This window comes from Schistocerca americana, chromosome 4, assembly GCF_021461395.2.
Source record: "Schistocerca americana isolate TAMUIC-IGC-003095 chromosome 4, iqSchAmer2.1, whole genome shotgun sequence".
Classification (NCBI taxonomy): Eukaryota; Metazoa; Arthropoda; class Insecta; order Orthoptera; family Acrididae; genus Schistocerca; species Schistocerca americana.
This window is the reverse complement of record NC_060122.1, coordinates 276,816,536-276,840,298: the sequence shown is the minus strand read 5'-3', so window position 1 is coordinate 276,840,298 and position 23,763 is coordinate 276,816,536. Positions and strand designations below refer to the sequence as shown.

General features: G+C 39.9%; 1 protein-coding gene across 1 annotated transcript in view; it reads right to left on the bottom strand.

Moving 5' to 3' along the window:
* Window positions 1–23,763, bottom strand: part of LOC124614059 (laminin subunit alpha) — a 402,758-nt gene that overhangs the window by 189,901 nt on the left and 189,094 nt on the right. Inside the window, exons 23-24 of the mRNA XM_047142894.1 lie at window positions 20,295–20,457; window positions 10,758–10,878 (exon numbers count right to left, since the gene is read on the bottom strand). Coding sequence (XP_046998850.1) covers window positions 10,758–10,878; window positions 20,295–20,457 — 284 coding nt within the window. The remainder of the gene's footprint in view (window positions 1–10,757; window positions 10,879–20,294; window positions 20,458–23,763) is intronic.

Here is a 23,763-nt window from a genome sequence, read left to right as displayed (position 1 = left end):
TATGATAGAACATCTTCTGAACGAGAGTTACGCGAAAATTTTTCTCCGTTTGAAAATCTTTGCGGCCGCTTCTTTAGTACATCAAATTCTGCACAGAAATTAGAGTCATCTTAGATTTAAAAATCTAGTCAGTTGCCGTGCTTCATTTCTGACTGTATCACTATTAGGCATAAGAATAATATGAATATAAACATGACACGATATGTATATTCTTCCGCGTTTGCTGTTGTCTCACTCTAGTTTCGTAATTTATTAGGCAGACAGGATTTAAATGAGATAGCAGCAAACGTGAAAGAATACATGGCAAAATGTTTATATTTGTATTATTCTTATGGTGAAGAGAATACTGCATGTGATTCACATTTCATCAGGTTCCTATTAGCAACCATCTCTTCTCACAGGTAGGAAAAAAATCAGAACGTAGAGTTGGTCATATTGACAAACATCCTAAACAGTCTTGCTAGTCGGATTTTCATAGTACATTGAAATTCTGCTACATTCGAAGATGAACAATATGGAATTTGTATTTACTTCGTTGGATAATGTATGAAAATGCAGTGGTCGAAACTCGGGGCAGAGAAAAAAAGCTCATCTTCCACCTTTCTTTTTTTTTTATTTATTTACTGACGCAGAGGTTTTGGCGCCAGTATTTATCTTTGTGCCTATAAAGCATGCCTGTGTAGTGCTACATATATTCTGTGGTGTCACCGCCGGACACCACACTTGCTAGGTGGTAGCTTTAAATCGGCAGCGGTCCATTAGTACATGTCGGACCCACGTGTCGCCACTGTGTGATCGCAGACCGAGCGCCACCACAAGGCAGGTCTCGAGATACGGGATAGCACTCGCCCCAGTTGTACGGACGACGTAGCTAGCGACTACACTGACGAAGCCTCGCTCCTTTGCCGAGCAGATAGTTAGAATAGCCTTCAGCTAAGTCCATGGCTACGACCTAGCAAGGTGCCATTAGTAACATTGCATGTATCTAAAGAGTCTCACTTGTATCGCCACAATCTCCAGATGTACCAAAAGGATGGATTAAAGTTAAGTATTCCAGAAGCTACGTACTTTTCTTTATAGCATTCATTACGTAACCTGTTTCAGACCTCACGCCATCCTGCTTTAGCTTAGCGCGTGCCTTTCGGCTTCCTCTCATTGTGTCTAGGCTGTCTTGTCTAGATACAACATATTCGACAGCAGAAGTTAGTTGTAGTGGCACCTACCAACATTTTTCAGAACTTCCGCTTGCTTTGCACTTGATTCTAAGCCACAGGCAGTTTTTTGGATTACAAAAACCGGAAAAAAAGTGTGGCTTAGATTCGAGTAAATACGGTAAGCTACCCCAAGAAAACCTATTAACAAAGTTTCAAGAACTGGCTTTAAATGATGACTCTACGAATATACAACAACCCCATAAATATCGCTCACAGAAGGATCATGAGGGTAAGATCAGAATAATTACTGAATGCACAGAGGCATTCAAACAATCATTCTTCTCACACTCCATACATGAATGGAGCAGGAAGAAACCCTAATAAATGGTATAATGAGGGTATTTGCTGCCATGCAACTCACAATGGTTTGCAGAGTATAGATGTAGATGTAGAGGGTGCAGCAACTAAACTCCACCAAGGGCCACACTTTGTGTGCAACTAAGAACTTTCCACATAGCAAGGAAACACACAATACAACAGAAACTGAAGGACAGCCAATGGAAAGGACAGGAAATAAGCAACAAGGAGCTTGGAAGCATAACTTTAAAGTTTGTACTCTACCAACAATCAGGGAGCCCTTTACCTGGTCATCTGCACCAGTAATAGTAGGGGAGTCCATTTCTGAGGCTGTGCAGACATTGAGCTTTCCATATGCCATTGTTGGGAAGGGTGTTTTATGAGTACATTAACTAATAAAAAAAAATTACCACTGTCAGAGTCAACTGGCATGGGCAACAATGTGCTGATGATAAAGGTTGCAACCACCTATCATGGATTGTGCCAGAGGATAGAGAGGCCACAGCACACAAAGACACTTGCCAATACAAGCATTGGCTGGCCAGCAGCAACAGTCAATGAGCAGCCATAGCATCCAGAAACATCTCTTCATTATGTGACACAGAAGTCATCACTTCATGTGTGTATCTCTGCTCACTGCATGCGATAGTGTGCATGAATTAGAAAGGATTCATGTATATGACCATAGGATGATCAAAACATGTGGATTTATGTGCTGCAGTATGTTAGTACACACTGTCAGCAGAATACGAGTACAGCAAAAGCAGACAAATCTAGGTGTAATGAAGAGTTAAAAGATGTTATGCAAATAAGTCAAGATATCAAAACTGATGTAAAACATAAAGTTTGTTGTGTGTTAACCCACAGATCATTTTACAATGAATTACAAAGTCTGCACAATACAGAAACAACAAAAGTTAATCAAAATTGGCAATTACATATACACAGTAATTCACACTCTCTTCAGTTATACATATATTATTATTTGGTACACGTGTCGATGGATGTGGATGCAATAATAGACTAACAGAAAAAAAATTAGTACCCTGGAAAGATAATGTTGATTTTGATTTGATGATGGCATATGCCCCCTGGGGGATAGTAGGTGTACAGATAATGATTTCGACATTGCTCACCAACAGATAGTGTAGTGGCATAGCTACCATGGTGCCATCAGTGTCTATCCTTTAACAGGGATTGCTCTGAGCCAGAAGGCTCAGTGTGGTGCAACCATATGAAGAAGCATGCAACCACGCATAGAGATGCACTCATGCTTTCTGCAGCCAATTGAGCGAGTTTGAAAGCAGTCAAGTAGTGGCCTTCTGAGTGGCAGGATGGTCCTTTTGGAAAACTACCACACCAGTTGGATCTGCTGCATCAATTGTGCAATGATCCTGATATCAGTAGTCATGTGAACATTGCCAACGCATAGATGAGTTTCTGGCTATCAGCACAGAGATTAACCAGGATCGTTGTATTGTAAGGGTAGAGTTCCAGATCATACAGCTACCACAGTGCAGGTAAGAGGGCTTGTAGACCCAGACATGACAACACAAACTGTCACGAGCCAGTTATTACCAGTGGGACTATGGGCACGCGCACCTCTAGCCTGTCTTCCATTCACGTCACAGCCTCAAGATGCATGACTCAGCTGGTGTCTTCAGAGGATCACTTGGAAGATGGAATGGTGCACTGTGGCCTAAAAGATGCACAATTTTTTTTTCCAGCAGTGTAATAATAGTATGGATGTATTTGCCAAGAAAGATGCATGGGTAAATATTGTTAAAAATTCCACAGAGTTGCATTTTAAATCTGTCAAATTTATTAGTATCAACTGTAAAAGAGTTATTGAACTGCACTAATAGTGGCACAGTTTGATGAGGTTATGACACAAATTTTATGCTACGATGTCAACATAGTTATCTACAGTACACTGATTAGATGGTACTTTAAAACCCAAACATGACTGAGGCAAATTCACAGTAATACAAACACACAACACAAAAGGGTATTACAACTAATAGCAGAAAGATACAAATTGCATTTCTTAATTCCATACAAACAATAATAATAAATAGGGGGAAAAGAGAGAGAAAGGAGTGGTGGGATAAATGCTTGCACAGTTTAAAAATAAACAACTTGATGGGGCCCAAATTTCTTGCCCATCAGTCTTGTTAAATACTCACCACACAGCAGAGATGCTGAGATGCAGACAGGCAAAACAAAAAAAGACTGTCACAAAATAAGCTTTCAGCCAACAAGGCCTTTGTCAAAAATAGATAACAGACAACTTTCAATTGGCCATTTTTGATTGTTAATCAGAGACACTTTATATAACTTGTTTGACAACAATGTCGTAAAAATGGTGAAAAAGACAATGAAAAGGTTGTTACAAGAAAAATTAATAAAAAGTATGGCAGAAAGATGGAGTATGTGAATAGGAGGATAAAAAGGGACTAAACAGGACATTGACAGGTAAGACTGAAAAAATTGAAAAATCTAGGATAGAGACCATGGAAACAAAAACAACTCAATCACTGAGAAAATGTGAAGCACATGAGAAAGGAAGTAAAAAACATATTAATGAAAACATGGACATTCAGTCCATGGACTGAGATTACATCTACAAACTTCTAAAACACAAACGACAGAAAGGGCATGTGTGACTGATATAAAGCACAATTATGAAGCTCCAGAAAAGGTTATAATACAATAACATGTTACCTGGCAAATAGCAATCCACACCTCCTCGCCAGCTCTGTGGGAATGTGCTGACCTGTGAAAAAGCGTCTGTTATGGTTCGCAGTTCGAGTCTCACTGACTGCAACATTTCCCCCCCATGAACCATGGACCTTGCCATTGGTGGGGAGGCTTGCGTGCCTCAGCGATACAGATAGCTGTACCGTAGGTGCAACCACAACGGAGGGGTATCTGTTGAGAGGCCAGACAAACGTGTGGTTCCTGAAGAGGGGCAGCAGCCTTTTCAGTAGTTGCAAGGGCAACAGTCTGGATGATTGACTGATCTGGCCTTGTAACACTAACCAAAACGGCCTTGCTGTGCTGGTACTGCGAACGGCTGAAAGCAAGGGGAAACTACGGCCGTAATTTTTCCCGAGGGCATGCAGCTTTACTGTATGATTAAATGATGATGGCGTCCTCTTGGGTAAAATATTCCGGAGGTAAAATGGTCCCCCATTCGGATCTCCGGGTGAGGACTACTCAAGAGGATGTCGTTATCAGGAAAAAGAAAACTGGCATTCTACGGATCGAAGCGTGGAATGTCAGATCACTTAATAGGGCAGGTAGGTTAGAAAATTTAAAAAGGGAAATGGATAGGTTAAAGTTAGATATAGTGGGAATTAGTGAAGTTCGGTGGCAGGAGGAACAAGACTTTTGGTCAGGCGAATACAGGGTTATAAATACAAAATCAAATAGGTGTAATGCAGGAGTAGGTTTAATAAAGAATAAAAAAAATAGGAGTGCGGGTAAGCTACTACAAACAGCACAGTGAACGCATTTTTGTGGCCAAGACAGACACGAAGCCCTCACCTATTACAGTAGTACAAGTTTATATGCCAACTAGCTCTGCAGATGACGAAGAAATTGAAGAAATGTATGATGAAATAAAAGAAATTATTCACATAGAGAAGGGAGATGAGAATTCAATAGTCATGGGTGACTGGAATTCGGTAGTAGGAAAAGGGAGAGAAGGAAACATAGTAGGTGAATATGGATTGGGGCTAAGAAATGAAAGAGGAAGCCGCATGGTAGAATTTTGCACAGAGCACAACTTAATCATAGCTAACACTTGGTTTAAGAATCATGAAAGAAGGGTGTATACATGGAAGAACCCTGGAGATACTAAAAGGTATCAGATAGATTATATAATGGTAAGACAGAGATTTAGGAACCAGGTTTTAAATTATAAGACATTTCCAGGGGCACATGTGGCCTCTGACCACAATCTATTGGTTATGACCTGTAGATTAAAATTGAAGAAACTGCAAAAAGGTGGGAACTTACGGAGATGGGACCTGGATAAACTGAAAGAACCAGAGGTTGTACAGAGATTCGGGGAGAGCATAAGGGAACAATTGACAGGAATGGGGAAAGAAATACAGTAGAAGAAGAATGGGTAGCTTTGAGGGATGAAGTAGTGAAGGCAGCAGAGGATCAAGTAGGTAAAAAGACCAGGGCTACTAGAAATCCTTGGGTAACAGAAGAAATATTGAATTTAATTGATGAAAGGAGAAAATATAAAAATGCAGTAAATGAAGTAGGCAAAAAGGAATACAAACGTCTCAAAAATGAGATCAACAGGAAGTGCAAAATGGCTAAGCAGGGATGGCTAGAGGACAAATGTAAGGATGTAGAGGCTTATCTCACTAGGGGTAAGATAGATACTGCCTACAGGAAAATTAGAGAGACCTTTGGAGATAAGAGAACCACTTGTATGAACATCAAGAGCTCAGATGGAAACCCAGTTCTAAGCAAAGTAGGGAAAGCAGAAAGGTGGAAAGAGTATATAGAGGGTCTATACGAGGGCGATGTACTTGAGGACAATATTATGGAAATGGAAGAGGATGTAGATGAAGATGAAATGGGAGATACGATACTGCGTGAAGGGTTTGACAGAGCACTGAAAGACCTGAGTTGAAACAAGGCCCCAGGAGTAGACAACATTCCATTGGAACTACTGACGGCCTTGGGAGAGCCAGTCCTGACAATACTCTACCATCTGGTGAGCAAGATGTATGAAACAGGCGAAATACACTCAGACTTCAAGAAGAATATAATAATTCCAATCCCAAAGAAAGCGGGTGTTAACAGATGTGAAAATTACCGAACAATCAGTTTAATAAGCCACAGCTGCAAAATACTAACACGAATTCTTTACAGATGAATGGAAAAACTAGTAGAAGCCGATCTCGGGGAAGATCAGTTTGGATTCTGTAGAAATACTGGAACACGTGAGGCAATACTGACCTGACGACTTATCTTAGAAGAAAGATTAATGAAAGGCAAACCTACATTTCTAGCATTTGTAGACTTAGAGAAAGCTTTTGACAATGTTGACTGGAATACTCTCTTTCAAATTCTAAAGGTGGCAGGGGTAAAATACAGGGAGCGAAAGGCTATTTACAATTTGTACAGAAACCAGATGGCAGTTATAAGAGTCGAGGGACATGAAAGGGAAGCAGTTGTTGGGAAGGGAGTGAGACAGGGTTGTAGCCTCTCCCCGATGTTATTCAATCTGTATATTGAGCAAGCAGTAAAGGAAACAAAAGAAAAATTCGGAGTAGGTATTAAAATACATGGAGAAGAAATAAAAACTTTGAGGTTCGCCGATGACATTGTAATTCTGTCAGAGACAGCAAAGGACTTGGAAGAGCAGTTGAATGGAATGGATAGCGTCTTGAAAGGAGGATATAAGATGAACATCAACAAAAGCAAAACGAGGATAATGGAATGTAGTCAAATTAAGTCGGGTGATGCTGAGGGAATTAGATTAGGAAATGAGACACTTAAAGTAGTAAAGGAGTTTTGCTATTTGGGGAGCAAAATAACTGATGATGGTCGAAGTAGAGAGGATATAAAATGTAGACTGGCAATGGCAAGGAAAGCATTTTTCAAGAAGAGAAATTTGTTAACATTGAGTATAGATTTAAGTGTCAGGAAGTCGTTTCTGAAAGTATTTGTATGGAGTGTAGCCATGTATGGAAGTGAAACATGGACGATAAATAGTTTGGACAAGAAGAGAATAGAAGCTTTCGAAATGTGGTGCTACAGAAGAATGCTGAAGATTAGATGGGTAGATCACATAACTAATGAGGAAGTATTGAATTGGATTGGGGAGAAGAGAAGTTTGTGGCACAACTTGACCAGAAGAAGGGATCTGTTGGTAGGACATGTTCTGAGGCATCAAGGGATCACCAGTTTAGTATTGGAGGGCAACGTGGAGGGTAAAAATAGTAGAGGGAGACCAAGAGATGAATACACTAAGCAGATTCAGAAGGATGTAGGCTGCAGTAGCTACTGGGAGATGAAGAAGCTTGCACAGGATAGAGTAGCATGGAGAGCTGCATCAAACCAGTCTCAGGACTGAAGACCACAACAACAACAACCCTTAGTGTTAGGAGGTTTCCAGTAATCCTTAGAATTAAAAACAGTTGAGAAATATAGATGTGAATTAAAACAATGGAAAACCCAGGGCAGAATAATGACAATTTTACAAAAAGCGTGTGTGTGTGTGTTGTCTATTTAAGAAGACCTTCCAGCTGAAAGCTTACATGTTTAGAGTCTTTTTGTTGTACCTGTCTGCGACTCAGCATCTCCACTATATGATGCATAGCAGTCTGTCCTTTTTGTAATATGTGAATTAAAACATACCATACACAAGGGAAAAGGAAACTTTGCTACAATTAGAAATATTTGAAGAAAAAAAGAAGGTTCAGAGATAGTAGAGAATAACCTTAAAATGAAACTTTAAGGAATTGACAGCAACAAGTCCATAAATTTTAGATATCACCCTATGTTCTGTCATAAGTCACACTGGTTAGAATACAATGACTGCAATCAGAGAGGACAAGTAACAAACCACTATCAAAACAAATGAGAAAAGCTTATTATTTAACCTTCTGAGAATTATTATTTTGTTTCAAAATTATTATTTTGTTTCAAAACCTGCACGGGAAAGCAGTTCAGAGAGTGACAACAGTGAGATCACTAGAGAATTCTGAGAGGGAGAATTCCAAGAGGGAGAGGGAGAATGAAATGGTTTCAGAAAGTCTACACTTAATTTCATGAAAATTCAAGACTACTACGTGATTACAATCTGAAAGCATCCATTTGCTGCAAATATCAGACTAGAGAGGAAATGCATATGAGATACATGGATGGATGACTGGAAAGATAACACTTCTATATAATACTCTAAATGCTCTATGATGTAGATGAGTCTGCCAATTCATTTTGTTGTGTGTACAATATGTGATCAAAAGTATGTGGACACCTCGCTGAAAATAACTAACAAGTTTGCGGCGCCCTCCATCCTGAATGCTGGAACTCAATATGGTGACGGCCCACCCTTAGCCCTTATGACAGCTTCCATTCTCACAGGCATATGTTCAATCAGTTGCTGGAAGGTTTCTTGGGGCATGGCAGCCCATTCTACATGGAGTGCTGCACTGAGGAGAGGTATCAATGTCAGTTGGTGAGGCCTGGCACAAAATTAGCGTTCCAAAACATCCCAAAAGTATTCTATAGGATTAAGGTCAGGACTCTGTGTAGGCCAGTCCATTACAGGGATGTTATTGTTGTGTAACTACTCTTCCACAGACCGTGCATTATGAACAGGTGCTCGATTGTGCTAAAAAGTGCAATCACCATCCCCGAATTGCTCTTCAACAGTCGGAAGCAAGAAGGTGCTTAAAACATCAATGTAGGTCTGTATTGTGATAGTGCCACACATAATAACAACAGGTGCAAGCCCCCACCATGAAAAACATTACCACACCATAACACCACTGCCTCCGAATTTTACTGTTGGCACTAAACATGCTGGCAGATGATGTTCGCTGGGCATTCATCACACCCAAACCCTGCCATCGGATTGCCACATTGTGTACTGTGATTGGTCACTCCACACAACCTTTTTCCACTGTTCAGTCATCCAATGTTTATGCTCCTTATGTCAAGTGAGGCATCGTTTGGCATTTACCGGCGTAATGTGTGGCTTATAGGAGCCGCTCTACCATGAAATCCATATTTCCTCACCTCCCGCCTAACTGTCATAGTACTTGCAGTGGATCCTGATGCAGTTTTGAATTCCTGTGTGATGGTTTGGATAGATGTCTGCCTATTACACATTACGGCCCTCTTCAACTGTCAGCAGTCTCTGTCAGCCATCAGACGAGGTCACCTGTATGCTTCTGTGCTGCACGTATCCCTTCACATTTCCACTTCACTATCACATCAGAAACAGTGGACCTAGGGATGGTTAGGAGTGTGGAAATCTCGTGTACAGACATATGACACAAGTGACACCCAATCACCTGACCACGTTCAAAGTCTGTGAGTTCTGCAGGGTGCCCCATTCTGTTCTCTCACAATGTCTAATGACTACTGAGGTCGCTGATATGGAGTACCTGGCAGTAGGTGGCAGCACAATGCACCTAATACAAAAAACATGTTTTTGGGGTGTCCGGATACTTCTGATCACATAGTGTATGCTGTAGTGACGCCATTTTACAGCAGAAAGCTACAGTAGTAGGTGATGTGGGACTATGCAAAGCAAAGAAATAATATTGGAGCATATTCTTTGCCTCAGTCAGTGCATTCCACATTGACACCCAATTTAAATTCCTAAAAGAAGTGATTGTATTTATTTTAAAATTCAGTCTTTTACTTGTTATAATGAGTTATTTAAACTTTGTCGTTTTGCTGCAAAGAGCTGTCCCAAGTTTACTCATGCAGCTGACTTAAGAGTTTTTCCTTAGCTCTGCAGATTAACTTTTCTATAGTTAGTTCTATCTGTGCATCTGAAGTTTGCATGTATTTGCATAAGTTTCTTTGCAATTCGAGGTTCCGTTGTTACATGGCAACTCAATATGTTATGCAGAATTCATTTCAACTTGATTTCACTTTTACAGAAAACAATTTATTTCATACACTTGAACTGACAACCTGCAAATTGTTTTAAGTTTGACAGAAATGAGCCTGCTGCAATACCAGTTTTCAGCATATTTCCACTGCAAGGAGGTGTGTATCATCTCTCCAGGTTCAGATATAACATGATGATTTAAGTTTTCAGTCAGTTACTTTCCATAAACCCTTAAATTCAACCACACCACACATGCAAATATGCAAGAGAAACAGGCATAAAACATTAAGAAAGAAGCATAATGTTACACAAAAGATTATAATGTTCCATTGTGTGTGATAACTTGTTTTGGGAAATACCACATAGTATAACACCTGTAATGTACATAATAGAGAAGATCAACAGTGCACCTGAAATAGTGGTATCTTGCTTGGATTCTGAGGTATATCAGGATAATGTACCCTACAGTTTCCTTCGGAATTTTTCAAAAATATTATGACAAATCAAGCAATTCACATTGCAATTGAACTGTATGTTAGAAATATGTAGGCAGCTTGTAAAAAGGAACCATTAGTTTTTAACACTTTCTCAAGACTCAGACATTTGGTGCTTAAGAGGTTAGTGAACTTATAGAACCAATATACCTGGTCACAAATGTCTGTGGTTGTACCTCGACGATCACAGTCACACATATCACAGTATGGGAAATGATGATGTCCTGGTTTGCAGTGATCACATGTGCGACCCACTACGTTAGGCTTGCATCTGAAACCAAGTAATTACTAAAATACAAAAAATTCTTTAAATTGCATAATTGTGCAAAAGACTTATCCATTTATTTCAACAACTAGTTGTCCTCCCCAATTAAATGATGTTTCTGCATTCAGTGCCAGGAACAGGACAAGACAGGAAATATTGAATACAAGGACAGATTTCAGCCATTTAAGTGATTTTCGCATAAAACACTGTGGGCCATATACCGTACAGGTATAGAAACATTTGCTACAATCAATTGTTCTTACCAAAAGATTATCCTGATACGTGGAATAGAGTTCACAATTTATTCGGCTATGCTCATTTACAACTTTCCATTCAGATAATGATTTTTCAAACACAGTTTTGAGGCAGATAATGGATTCAATTTCTATTGAAACTGACATTAAAATTGTATGTCACATTGGGACCAAAACTCAGAACCCACATTTCACAAGTAATGCTCTTACTGACAGAGCTATCCAGGCAAGATTTAAAACATTCATTGTCAGTCACTTCATACAGAAACAGATTTTGTTGTGCTTTATGACTTTTGCTGTTTCTAGTGGGATATATTGACACTACAGTGTTCATCTTAGGCATGCTAGTGAAAGTCAGCAAGTAAAAAATCCAAAATATGCTTTTAATATTGACTGAATCAAAACCCGTGCATGTGGTGTGACATGTTATGTTATTTTTGAATACTACATAAATATATTTCAAACTGCAACATCGTCTGCTAACTACATTAGTGTTTTATACAGTTTTGGCAGTAGTATCCTTGAGCCACACAGCTGTTCTGCCTATTGTCATAATTTTCATCTACATGAATAAAGGTACTTTTTGAGGATGTGGAAGGTGCATGAGTGCTGTGCATAGCATATTTCATAGTGAATTCATGGATTCTTGTTACTGTAGTGCATTCTGTATATTCTAGCAACAATATTTGGTTTGAAATACCAAAAACATTTCTCCTTAATCACAGTATTGGTTTTTACATAATTACATAATTAGTGCAATATTTTCAGACTGTTTATTAACCAATTTGTTCCACGCAAGTGTTTGAGAGTGTATAATGATTATGTAAATAATTGCGCATATTTTTATGCGAGTTAGTTAGTGCAGAAAATTATGAAAACAAAAGTTTGAGATTCGAACTTCCAAGTAACTTCAGGAAACCAGTAAATTTTATCCCATCTTTTCTCTTGTTACAACAGAAGTCATTTTGTCTAGTATAAATTGCATTAGTTCCTGAAGGGAGCTTCTATTTCTTATACAATTACAGATCCAAAAATTAAAAGAGAATCGAATAAGTTAATTTAAAGTTATTCATTTACTGTTCTGTATAACAATGCACTTGCCACAATGTAGCCCCACTGTGTGAAATCAGTTTTAGGGTATGGCATAAGATAGTTGCTGTTCATAAGCAGCTGAAAATTGCCCCAACTGCTGTCAAGCAATTGGATGTTGCTGTAAATGGGTTTGTTGTGAGGGTTACCACACCAAGAGACATGTATCAGAGATACCAAACGTACAAGTACTATCCTCTCCCATGGGCACTGTGTCCTCTACAGGATCTACGAGAGGCTCTATCATTACTAGTACACTTGACTGTCAGTGGCATATCAGTAGTAGACCCTGGGGCCAAGTACAAGGGAGGCAGGAACTGAGGAGAACTCAAGCTATTCTACTCCTCCTCTTAACCAATATGGTTGAAGTGCTGTAACCCACTGAAATGAAAATGAGCCAGTAAGACACCTGCAGTGTCCTGTGTCAAGAGGAAGCAAGTGCAAAACTGTCAGCAGTTTCAGCCTTCAGTGAATAATAGTACTTCTTCAGGAAACGTTAGCAAGGGACAGAAAAGATCATCCTGTACAATGCATGTATATAATTGAAGGCCTCATTGAAGTTGTTGAAGATGTTGCTCCAGCAGTCACTGAGAGATCAAAGTGCAAATAACTGCAGATTTCAGTGCACACTGGAACAAACACTGTCAGTCATCTGGACTCTGGGATCATACTTGGATCATTCCAACAACTGGAAGAGCAGTTTGGGAAGACCAGCCTTGCTCAAATAACTTTTACAAAGGTCACTATCTACAGAATTTTCTCCAGAACTTAAACTGCCTCCCAGGCTCTTGATTCTGAGTTGACTGAAAGGCTTGAACCAGGGACTTGGAAGATTCTGTGACAATATGGGTTATGATTTCCTTGAGTTGCACCACATAGCTGAGAACTGAACATTCTCTCTAAATTAATGAATAGTGCACTACACATAACAGGCTGATAACCAGGTAGCTGACTGTGTACAGAGTGCACACAAATGTCTTCCTTTCTTACTAGAGACCAAATGTCAAAGTGCTCCTAAAAAGTAGTAGAGCTCATACAATACTAGGAATACAAAATTGACTAAAACACAAAATTAGCAGCAGCAAGATTTTTATAATGAACGCATAGACTACGTCTAGCCTCAGCAGCCAGAGACAGTGGTAATGTGTGTGTGAGCTGTGTTTGTGTGAATGTGTGTGTGCAAGTAGTCTATTTCAGAAGAAGGCCCTGTGGTCAAAAGCTTACCTCTTTCTGTTGTGCCTGTCTGTGACTCAATATCTCCGCTTTATGGTGATTAGCAATCTATCCTTTTCATAATACTGTCATTAATTGAATCCTTCTGTAGACCACCAGTCTCCCCCCCCCAAACATAACCAAAAAAGATATAGAAAATCTTAGCTCGCTAGTACACATGTTCCCAGATCATACTGTCATCATTGGAGGATACTTTAACTATGCCACAATGAAGTATAATTATTATAGTTTTGTAAGCAGTACCAATGACAAAACATCCATTGAAATAATGCCAAATGTTAGCTCTGAAATCAACTTAAAACGGATAGCTCAATAACGCAGTCACAATGAAAATACATTACATCTAATGGTAGGAAATTCACCTAACCTCTTTGAGGATACCCATTTCAAAATTGGTTGTATCATCATTGATTACCAAGTATAAAACTCAGATAAAATGAGCAGATTGATTTACATGCCCCCTAAACTAGATAAAGAGTATGAAGTGTCATATCCTGACTTGAAATATTTAGCTTGGTCAGGAGTATGTAGAGAAAATATGCTGAAGATGTATAGTTGGCCAAATGTTGGATAGATACATGTCTAGAAGAAAAGTTCATGATGAGAGGGACTTTCTATTGCACACAATTTCTGTAAGGAAACTTCTAAAGAAACAGAAACTACTACTCGATACGCGTAAAACATAGCATAGGATATACACTGCTTGACAAAAGAAGTGAAGCACCCAGAAGACACGGTCCAAAGTCAACGTAACATTGTACACATGCACACCATCGGCTGGTATGTATGAAGACTGTTTAAAAAATTCCAGAACATTCGTAATTTTGCACCAATAAGGTGTTAGAGCAAAATGCGGTTGGCATCTTTGCACTTGCCTGTGTTTAATGTGTAACTCCTAGTAGTTTCATTGTTTTATGTCTGTTAGTTATTTTTCAGTGCTGTATTAAGTATAACATTGAGTTACACAGTGCACAAATTTCGAGATGGCAGAATTAAAGGAGCAACGCGTCTGCATGAAGTTTCGCATGAAACTTAAGAAAACCCTTACAGAGAAAGAACAAATGATGCAGGAATCTACAGTGATGAGTGCTTAAGCCATGCTTGGTGTTAGGAGTGGTTCACACAGATCAAAAATAGCGGAACGGAAGTTAAATATGCATTCAGGATGCCATTCGATGTCTACTGATGACGCTCGTGTCAAGAATGTCAACAAAACTGTGCGTGCCAATCGGGAACTAACTGTCCAAGAGATTGCAGAAGAACGTAACATGTCAGCTGGATCATGTGAGAAGGAAATGGCCTGAAATGTGGTGAGACAATTTATGGCTCTTGCACCATGATAACTCACCTGCACATTCATTGCTGTTGGTGCTTGACTACTGCACAAAAAACGAAATCATTGTGCTGTCACATCCTCCGTACTCTACGGACCTGGCCGCTGCAGACTTTTTTTATTTCCAAAGTTGAAAACCACATTGAAAGGACGAAGATCTGCAATGACAGATAAGTTAAAAGAAAACTCACAGATGGTGCTTCACGCAATCCAGCAAGGGGTGTACCAAGACTGCTTGCTACAGTGGAAATAGCACTGGGAGCCTGTTATAGCCACGAGCAACTGGCGAGTGGTGCATGGCAGATAATAGAGATGCAAAGCCGCCAGGTGGGGGAGCCACTGGAGGTATCACTAACAATGAACAAACAGGACAGATGAACAAGTAGGGGATGACAGACACTACGACCAATCACGACACAACACGAGGCGAGCAAGCAAGAACTGAGGTGATGAACAAGGCGAGACAACAACAATGCAGGAACACTCCAAACAATGACAGTATGTATCTCAACACAATAAAATGGAACGCAGTATGGCCAAGATACACACGTGAACTATAGCGAGTACCAGACTGCCGCGGCAGAAATGCATAGCCGCCTAAATACATAACCATGAGCAATGTGACTGGCCGCGGACTTCATGTGGTACAGACAGTGGCACACTCGCACGGCAAGGCTTGTGGCACATGTGTGCCCCAGAGCACAGAGATCCCTAGTGGGTATCCTGGTCCATACCCTCTGGCGCGCATTCAACTTCCACACCTTCCGACACTGGAGGAGCAGTGTATCAATTGCGAAGGGGAATATTTGCAAGAGGACCATGCACAATAAATGAAAGGTAAGTGTAGAAAAATTTTGTGGACAAAGTTCCAAATTTTTTGAACAGACCTCAATTCTCTGCGACAGGTAGGACAGCCACCTGAGATCATTATTGTTGTTTGTGTTTAGAGTAGTTACCAGGCCTGGTAGGATATACAAGGGGCATGAACAGTGTCACATGTTAAGTGATCACTGTGAAGGACATGGAGATACCAAATAAGGGGTCTCAGGGGAGGGGGGGGGGGCGCTCCATTTGGCTGGCTGGTCAAATTGAGCAATATTCAGATTTGGGGATTTAGATGTGACAGTGGCTCAATGTTGGACAGCATGGGAATGTTAATGAAAGCATACTCGCGGTCAAAGTTTTGGTCGACCTTGTCTGACAACCACAAGTGAGGATCGCCACAATATGCACCAAGCACATCATTACCACTTCTCATCTGTGCCTGCCATCTGGAAACAAGCAATAAACTCCCTGCAACATTCTGTGTCATCTCCCAACATTACTCGGAGCCTAGCAGTGCCCAGGCTAGGGAGTTAACATCTCATGTGTAGGGTATTGCTAACTCCACAACACAAACATCCACATGCATAGTGGTGCCATGGCAAGGAAGCATGGATACTGACAAATGGCATCACATTGTGTTGAGTCATGAATCTCAGTGCTCCACTACCCCAGATGAAAATAGTCAGTGAGAATGGCAGTGGTCTTGGGAGAGGCCCCCTTCTTCCAATGTTTTGGAGAGGCATAGCAGTGCTATGCCTGGCATCATGGTGTGGTGTCATGACTGGTAGTGGTTCAGGGTGCTCTGATAACACAAAGGTACACCATGAACATCCTGCATCCTCATGTATTATCTGTCAAGTAACAGTGTGTGGTGCCATTTACAACAGGTCAATGATCAACAACATCAGCATGTGTCTCTATGAACTGTCTGCATAATTTTAACATATTCCTGTGGCCAGAAAGATGCCCACATCTGTCCCTGGTAGAACACATGGGGTTTAGTCAGACATCATCTCCATCCCAGTGCACATATTCAGGATATCAAGGAACAGTTACTACAATTGTGAGCCAGTTTGTCTCAGGGGAAGATACAAGAGCTTTATCTCACCCTTCCCAACTGGATCAGTGTATGCATCCAGGCCAGATGAGCACCAATATCATTATCGTAAATGGGCTCATTCTGCCAAGTTATTTTTAAATTTGGCTCTAGATAGAGAGATGTCAAATGGAACACCTTCAGCTGCTGAAAGCCTAACAACTACTGCAGCAGAATCTTATCGAAAAACATCACACAAAATGCAAATAAATCCTGCTCAAATGTAAAGGCTGTCAGTGGCACCGAAGTTAGTGTCCAGACACTCATTAATGACACATAAATGGAAGTTGAGGGTAGTAAAGCAAAAGCAGAAGTGCTGTCCTCTGTTTTCAAATGTTCCTCTATAAAGAAAAATCCACAAGAACTGCCCCAGTTTAATTCTCACACCAAGGTAATGATGAGTGGTTGTAAGAAAAATCTGAAACCTCTAAAACTGAACAAAACTGCAGACTCTTCTGGAATTGCTGTGAGAGTCTCTACATAATTTGTGACTGAGTTAGCTGTTCTTCTAATCTTAATATGCTATAGAACACTGAAACAAAAACTGTGCCCTGTGGTTAGAAAAAAGTACAGTTTATACCTGTCTACATGAAATGTAGCAAATGTGATTCATGAAATTGCAATCCAATATATTTGACATTCATCCATTGTAGTAGCTTAGAGCATCTTCTGAGCATAGTCTAAAAAAAATGACTTTCTCCATGCCAAGCAGCATGAATTCTGAAAATGCTGGTCACATAAAATCCACCTCTTGTTTTTCTTATAAGACATAATGAAAACCAGGGATCAATGGAGCTAAGTAGATGCAGTATTTCCAAACTTTTGAAATGCATTTGATTTATTACACCACCAACATGATTTACCAGTACAGAGGATGCAGCATGGTATCTTGCCAGGAGAATCATTGACAAATGTCTAAGTAACTTTAAGAGTGCTTTAAGGAAGTTTGTTGTGTATTAGTGAGCTGGAAATAATAATAACATCAGACTTTCATAGATGATGTAGTTACCATAATGAAGCACTATAAAATAAAGCAGCATATATGTTCAGTCAGATTTCTGCATGTACGAGATTTGTCCAGAAAATACGTCTAAAAGTTGGATAATAACTTTATTTTACCATTATTCAGGTATTACAATATGGTCTCCTTCAAAGTACTCGCCCTGAGACACGATTGCTGAAAGTCTTCAGTTGTGATGTTGTTCAGTTGCCGTGTCGTTTCCGCCTTGATGGCTTCCACATCTCCCAAGTGCCGCCCCCGAAGCACCATTTTGCATTTTGGGAACATGAAGAAGTCAAACAGGGCTAAATCGGGTGAATATGGCAGGTGGTCTGTCACGGTGATTGAGCTTCAGGCCGAGAACTCGCTCACAACGAGCGACGTGAGAGCGGGCGCATTGTCGTGATGAAGGATCCACCTGCCCCCTTTTGCCAACTCCAGTCGAACTCGGGCCACACGAGCTCTGAGACATGTCAGAACTTCAATGTAAAAATTTTCGTTCACTCTCTGGATGGGAGGGACAAATTCCTTGTGAACAATGCCCCTAGAATCAAAGAAAACAATCAACATTGTCTTCACATTGGACCTTGATTTTCGCAACTTTTTTGTTCTCGGTTCTCCTGCTAGTTTCCATTCCTTGCTTTGAGATTTGAGCTCCACATTGAATTCGTAAAACTAGGACTCGTCTCCAGTGATGACTCGGTCGGGAAAGTCCCCTCGTTCCTCTGCTTCCAACCAATTCTCACAGCACTCAACCCTCTATGTTTTCTGTTCTGGCATCAAGAGCTTCGGTACAATTTTCGCACACAATTTCTTCATTTCAAGTTTTTATGTCAGGATTTCATGAACAATTGTTTTGGGGATTGACAGCTCGTCAGCAATCATTCTGACTGTCAATCTACGGTCTTTAAGAACACAAGCCCAAATTCGTTCAACATTTGCATTGGAACTCGATGTCGATGGGCATCCCGGGCAAGGGTCATCGTTCACTTCTTCTCGGCCATCCCGGAACCTTTTTAACCACTTGTTCATGGTTGGTTCCTTCAGAGAAATGTCTCCGTAAACCTGTTTCAAACACTCAAAAATCTCACGGCCATTCTTGCCTAGCTTTGCAAGAAACTTGATGTTGATGCTCTGTTCCTCAATCAGAGAGAGCTCCATGCCGACAGCAGGTGAAAAAAGGTACCTGTCAACAAGCTGCCACACACTCCCACCTTCACGCAGAGTAATCTGACACGAACTGAGCGTTGATGGGATTGATTACAGCAGTAGTTCCACCTGGCGGTGACTGCAACTGGTAACATAAAGACATTATTCAACTTTCATACGTATTTTCTGGACAAACCTTATATGTTCAGTCAGATCTTGATTTGTGCAAAATTGGGAATTTTCTTCAAAAATGTACTGAAATATGAAACTGCAGACTTCACAAAACATAGTATCCTACGACAACAATGTTAATGCGATGTAGAACCTGACCTCTCAGGTTTACTTCCACCAGTACCTCTCCCCTACTTTCAACGTTTCACACAAGTACTTCTGCATACACTGCTGGATGAGCATTCCTGGAAGAAAGCTGCAGCAAATAGTGTGCTGTTTTGAAGCTTCCTAGTATATTAAAACTGTATGATAGACCTAGACTGAGACCTGCAACCTTGCCTATCTTATGACTGAACTATCCAGACATGACTCACAACAAGTTTGTACTTACTTTACAATTAACAAAATGTAGGAAGAATCCTTTATCCTCACTAGTTAAATACTGAATAGGCTTATTAATAAATACTGGTATGTTCCCATTATGCTCCTGCTAAGCTATTTGACCGCATAAATAGAAAAGTTGATAAGACTGTAAATAGTCAACGTATTGCATTACTGGTATTCCATGTTACTGTCAGAGTCTTCCATGTTACTGTCAGAGTCTCTGGCCAATTTAACAGTCATGACAAAACAAAGACTAGAAGAAAGGCCTAATAGAACATATCTTCACTAATAACTTACTCTTCATCTTCCTGGCTTACATAAATTACCTGCCAAAATTTTGAAACTGCAGGACAAAAAGCATAAAGCCTGCATAAAAAGCATAACGAATCACGAACTCTGTTCATCTCTCACATCAATGCTGCATCACATTCTGATATTACAGCCTCTGACTTCTTTAGACTACTCTCTGAATAAAGTATTCAGTTTTGATGGCAACTCAGAACTCGATGTAGACTTTGCTATCTTTCTTAGGTCATATATTAACCTAATCATTGATGGATTATCTAAGACGGGGCTTGCTCAGAGTAATGTGTAATGTCTGTGTCTTTGTGCATTTTCAATAATTACTGTGTGCTCCTGCACACAAGTAGTGAATAAACCTATTTTACATAAGGAGATAAAATATATTAAATACTTGTTAAATTTAAACTATATATGGGAGTGTCATGAAATGAAATTTTTAGCCTCACCTATGACATGAGGTTCACACACAGGAATAAAGAACATATTACATTTGCCATGTTTCATTAATCAGTACACAACAAAGAAAAAAATGCCTCCTTAAAATGAGGATATTTAAAAAAAATAGATAGAATCTGTTACACTCACTGGCAGCTTCCATTAAGAAGATCACACTGTTGATTTCCCTCAATAACTCCAAGAACATCACAACTGCAGTCTTCACATCCAATAATTGGATCAAATCCATATGTGTATGGGATGCACTGATCACATTTTTCTCCAGTAACTCTAGGTGGACATATACACTCACCTGAAAAGTTCATTAGTTTGGTTAAGGCATTTACAACAGAAATTTGCCAAGAATCACAAGTAACAAGATACAAAAATATTGATGGAGATGAATATGAGCTGAAAAAAAGTCTGCAAAGATTATTTGAACTGAATAGTGAGCTCAATAACCATGCATACTGTCTTATTTAACAGAACTATTGTAACATGTTATTTTATACAGTCACAGCATAGCAATTAATTGTAAATATAAAAACCAGCTAGAGAAAAAAGCACCTGTAATAAAGAAAAAAACGGACTAGACTTGAATAATTAGTCAACAGAAGTATATATGAAATAATGTAAACACTTGAATATGTTTTTATTATTTGTCTCCATCCTAAATAGTTATGAAACTTGTAACTATGGTAGCCTAAAAAACTCCATACAAAAGGGTGAAAAATAAAAGTCCCTTGTTCCACTGTTGCTGCTGGCATGAATGACCCTACTGCTGATAACATACATTTGTCAAGAAGAAGAGCCACTAGCCCTCACGTAATTAAAACTCAACATTTTACATCATCTTAAGCTTCATACAACTCTCAACAAGAACACAGAGTCACAAAAATCTACAAAAATTGCAACAGCTATGAAATTTAGAATACAAACCTAGGTATACAGGGCGGTCCATTGAACATGACCGGGCCAAATATCTCACGAAATAAGCATCAAAAGAAAAAACTACAAAGAACGAAACTTGTCTAGCTTAAAGGGGGAAACCAGATGGAGCTATGGTTGGCCCGCTAGATGGCGCTGCCATAGGTCAAACGGATATCAACTCCATTTTTTAAAATAGGAACCCCCAATTTTATTGCATATTCGTGTCGTACGTAAATAAATATGAATGTTTTAGTTGGACCACTTTTTTTGCTTTGTGATACATAGTGCTGTAATAGTCACAAACATATGGCTCACAATTTTAGACGAACAGTTGGTAACAGGTAGGTTTTTTAAATTAAAATACAGAGCGTGGGTATGTTTGAACATTTTATTTCAGTTGTTCCAATGTGATACATGTATCTTTGTGAACTTTTTGTTTCTGAGAACGCATGCTGTTACAGCATGATTACCTGTAAATACCATATTAATGCAATAAATGCTCAAAATGATGTCCGTCAACCTCAATGCATTTGGCAGTACATGTAATGACATTCCTCTCAACAGTGAGTAGTTCACCTTCCGTAATGTTTGCACATGTATTGACAATGCGCTGATGCATGTTGTCAGGCGTTGTCAGTGGATCACGATAGTAAATATCCTTCAACTTTCCCCACAGAAAGAAATCCAGGGACGTCAGATCTGATAAGCGTGCGGGCCATAGTATGGGGCATTGACGACCAATCCACCTGTCATGAAATGTGCTATTCAATATCGCTTCAACTGCACGCGAGCTATGTGCAAACCATCCTTCATGTTGGAAGTACATCGCCATTCTGTCATGCAGTGAAACATCTTGTAGTAACATTGGTAGAACATTACGAAGGAAATCAGCATACATTGCACCATTTAGATTGCCGTCGATAAAATGGGGGCCAATTATCCTTCCTCCCATAATGCCACACCATACATTAACCCGCCAAGATCACTGATGTTCCACTTGTCGCAGCCATCATGGATTTTCCGTTGCCCAATAGTGCATATTATGCCGGTTTACGTTACTGCTGTTGGTGAATGACGCTTCGTAGCTAAATAGAACGCATGCAAAAAATCTGTCATCGTCCTGTAATTTCTCTTGTGCCCAGTGGCAGAACTGTACATGACATTCAAAGTCGTTGCCATGCAAATTCTGGTACATAGGAATATGGTACGGGTGCAATCGATGTTGATGTAGCATTCTCAACGCCGATGTTTTTGAGATTCCCGATTCCTGCACAATTTGTCTGCTACTGATGCACGTATTAGCCATGACAGCAGCTGAAACACCTACTTGGGCATCATCATTTGTTGCAGGTCGTGGTTGACATTTCACATGTGGCTGAACGCTTCCTGTTTCGTTAAATAACGTAACTATCCAGCGAACGGTCCAGACTCTTGGATGATGTCATCCAGGATACCAAACAGCATACATAGCACAGGCCCACTAGGCAGTTTGATCACAATAGCCATACATCAACACGATATCTACCTTTTCCGCAATTGGTAAACGGTTCATTTTAACATGGGTAATGTATCATGAAGCAAATACCGTCTGCACTGGCGGAACGTTACGTGATACCACGTACTTATACATTTGTGACTGTTACAGCGCTATCTATCACAAAGCGAAAAAAGTGGTCCAACTAAAACATTCATATTTCTTTACGTACTACACGAATATGCAATAAAAACCGGAGGTTCCTAATTAAAAAAATGCAGCTGATATCCGTTTGACCTATGGCAGCACCATCTAGCGGGCCAACCATAGCGCCATCTGGTTTCCCCTTCAAGCTAGAGGAGTTTTGATCCTTGTAGTTTTTTTGTTTGATGCTTATTTTGTGAGATATTTGGCCCAGTCACCATCTATGGACTACCCTGTATATAAAAAACAGTACCAACAAAAAGTAATTTGATTAGAGAGAAATGGCTTATGTGCACCACTGGCAATGCTGTCTCTTATGTTACCTGGAAGATCTGTGTTACACCAACACTGCTGTGACTGTGATATGTGTGTGATCTTTGGATAGGCGTTCATCATACCCAGCATCAAGTGGGTACCAGACCAAACAATGTGCCCACAACGTGGAATGACTGCTGTCATACTTACCAGGCCCTAACAAAATGCATAGCTCCAACTAGATTATTGACTCAAAAGTGTGGCACATAAAAGAGCATGGGCCTGTCGCTATTGATAGTTCAGTGCTGTTAACTGTAGACCAGAATGGTGGCACGCTAACCACTGAATTGCTTTAATTGTCCAGAAACTACAAATTCATCAAGTATGTGAATAGTACTACTGGAATACCGTTTGGCAACATCCAATACTTTGAATAAGTCTCATTTTAATCCACCAAACCACAGTCGCATTGAGTTGCTATTGAGTTAACACCAATCTGTAAGTTTCACTTTTGAGCAGTTTAATGGACATATACCAACTGCAGTTACTAGGGGACCAATGAATACTGTAAGAAACCTCAACTTTTACATCTTGGGCAAGCAATTTGATCAAGATGATGTCAGAGCTCAGACAAACCCAACAGAACTACAAATTAAGGCAGTCCACTTCATGTATGATAAATCATGCAACTGACCTTTACTACATTTAGCTTAATATAAAATAGTTAAAACAAACCTGGGAGTTCAATTATTTAAT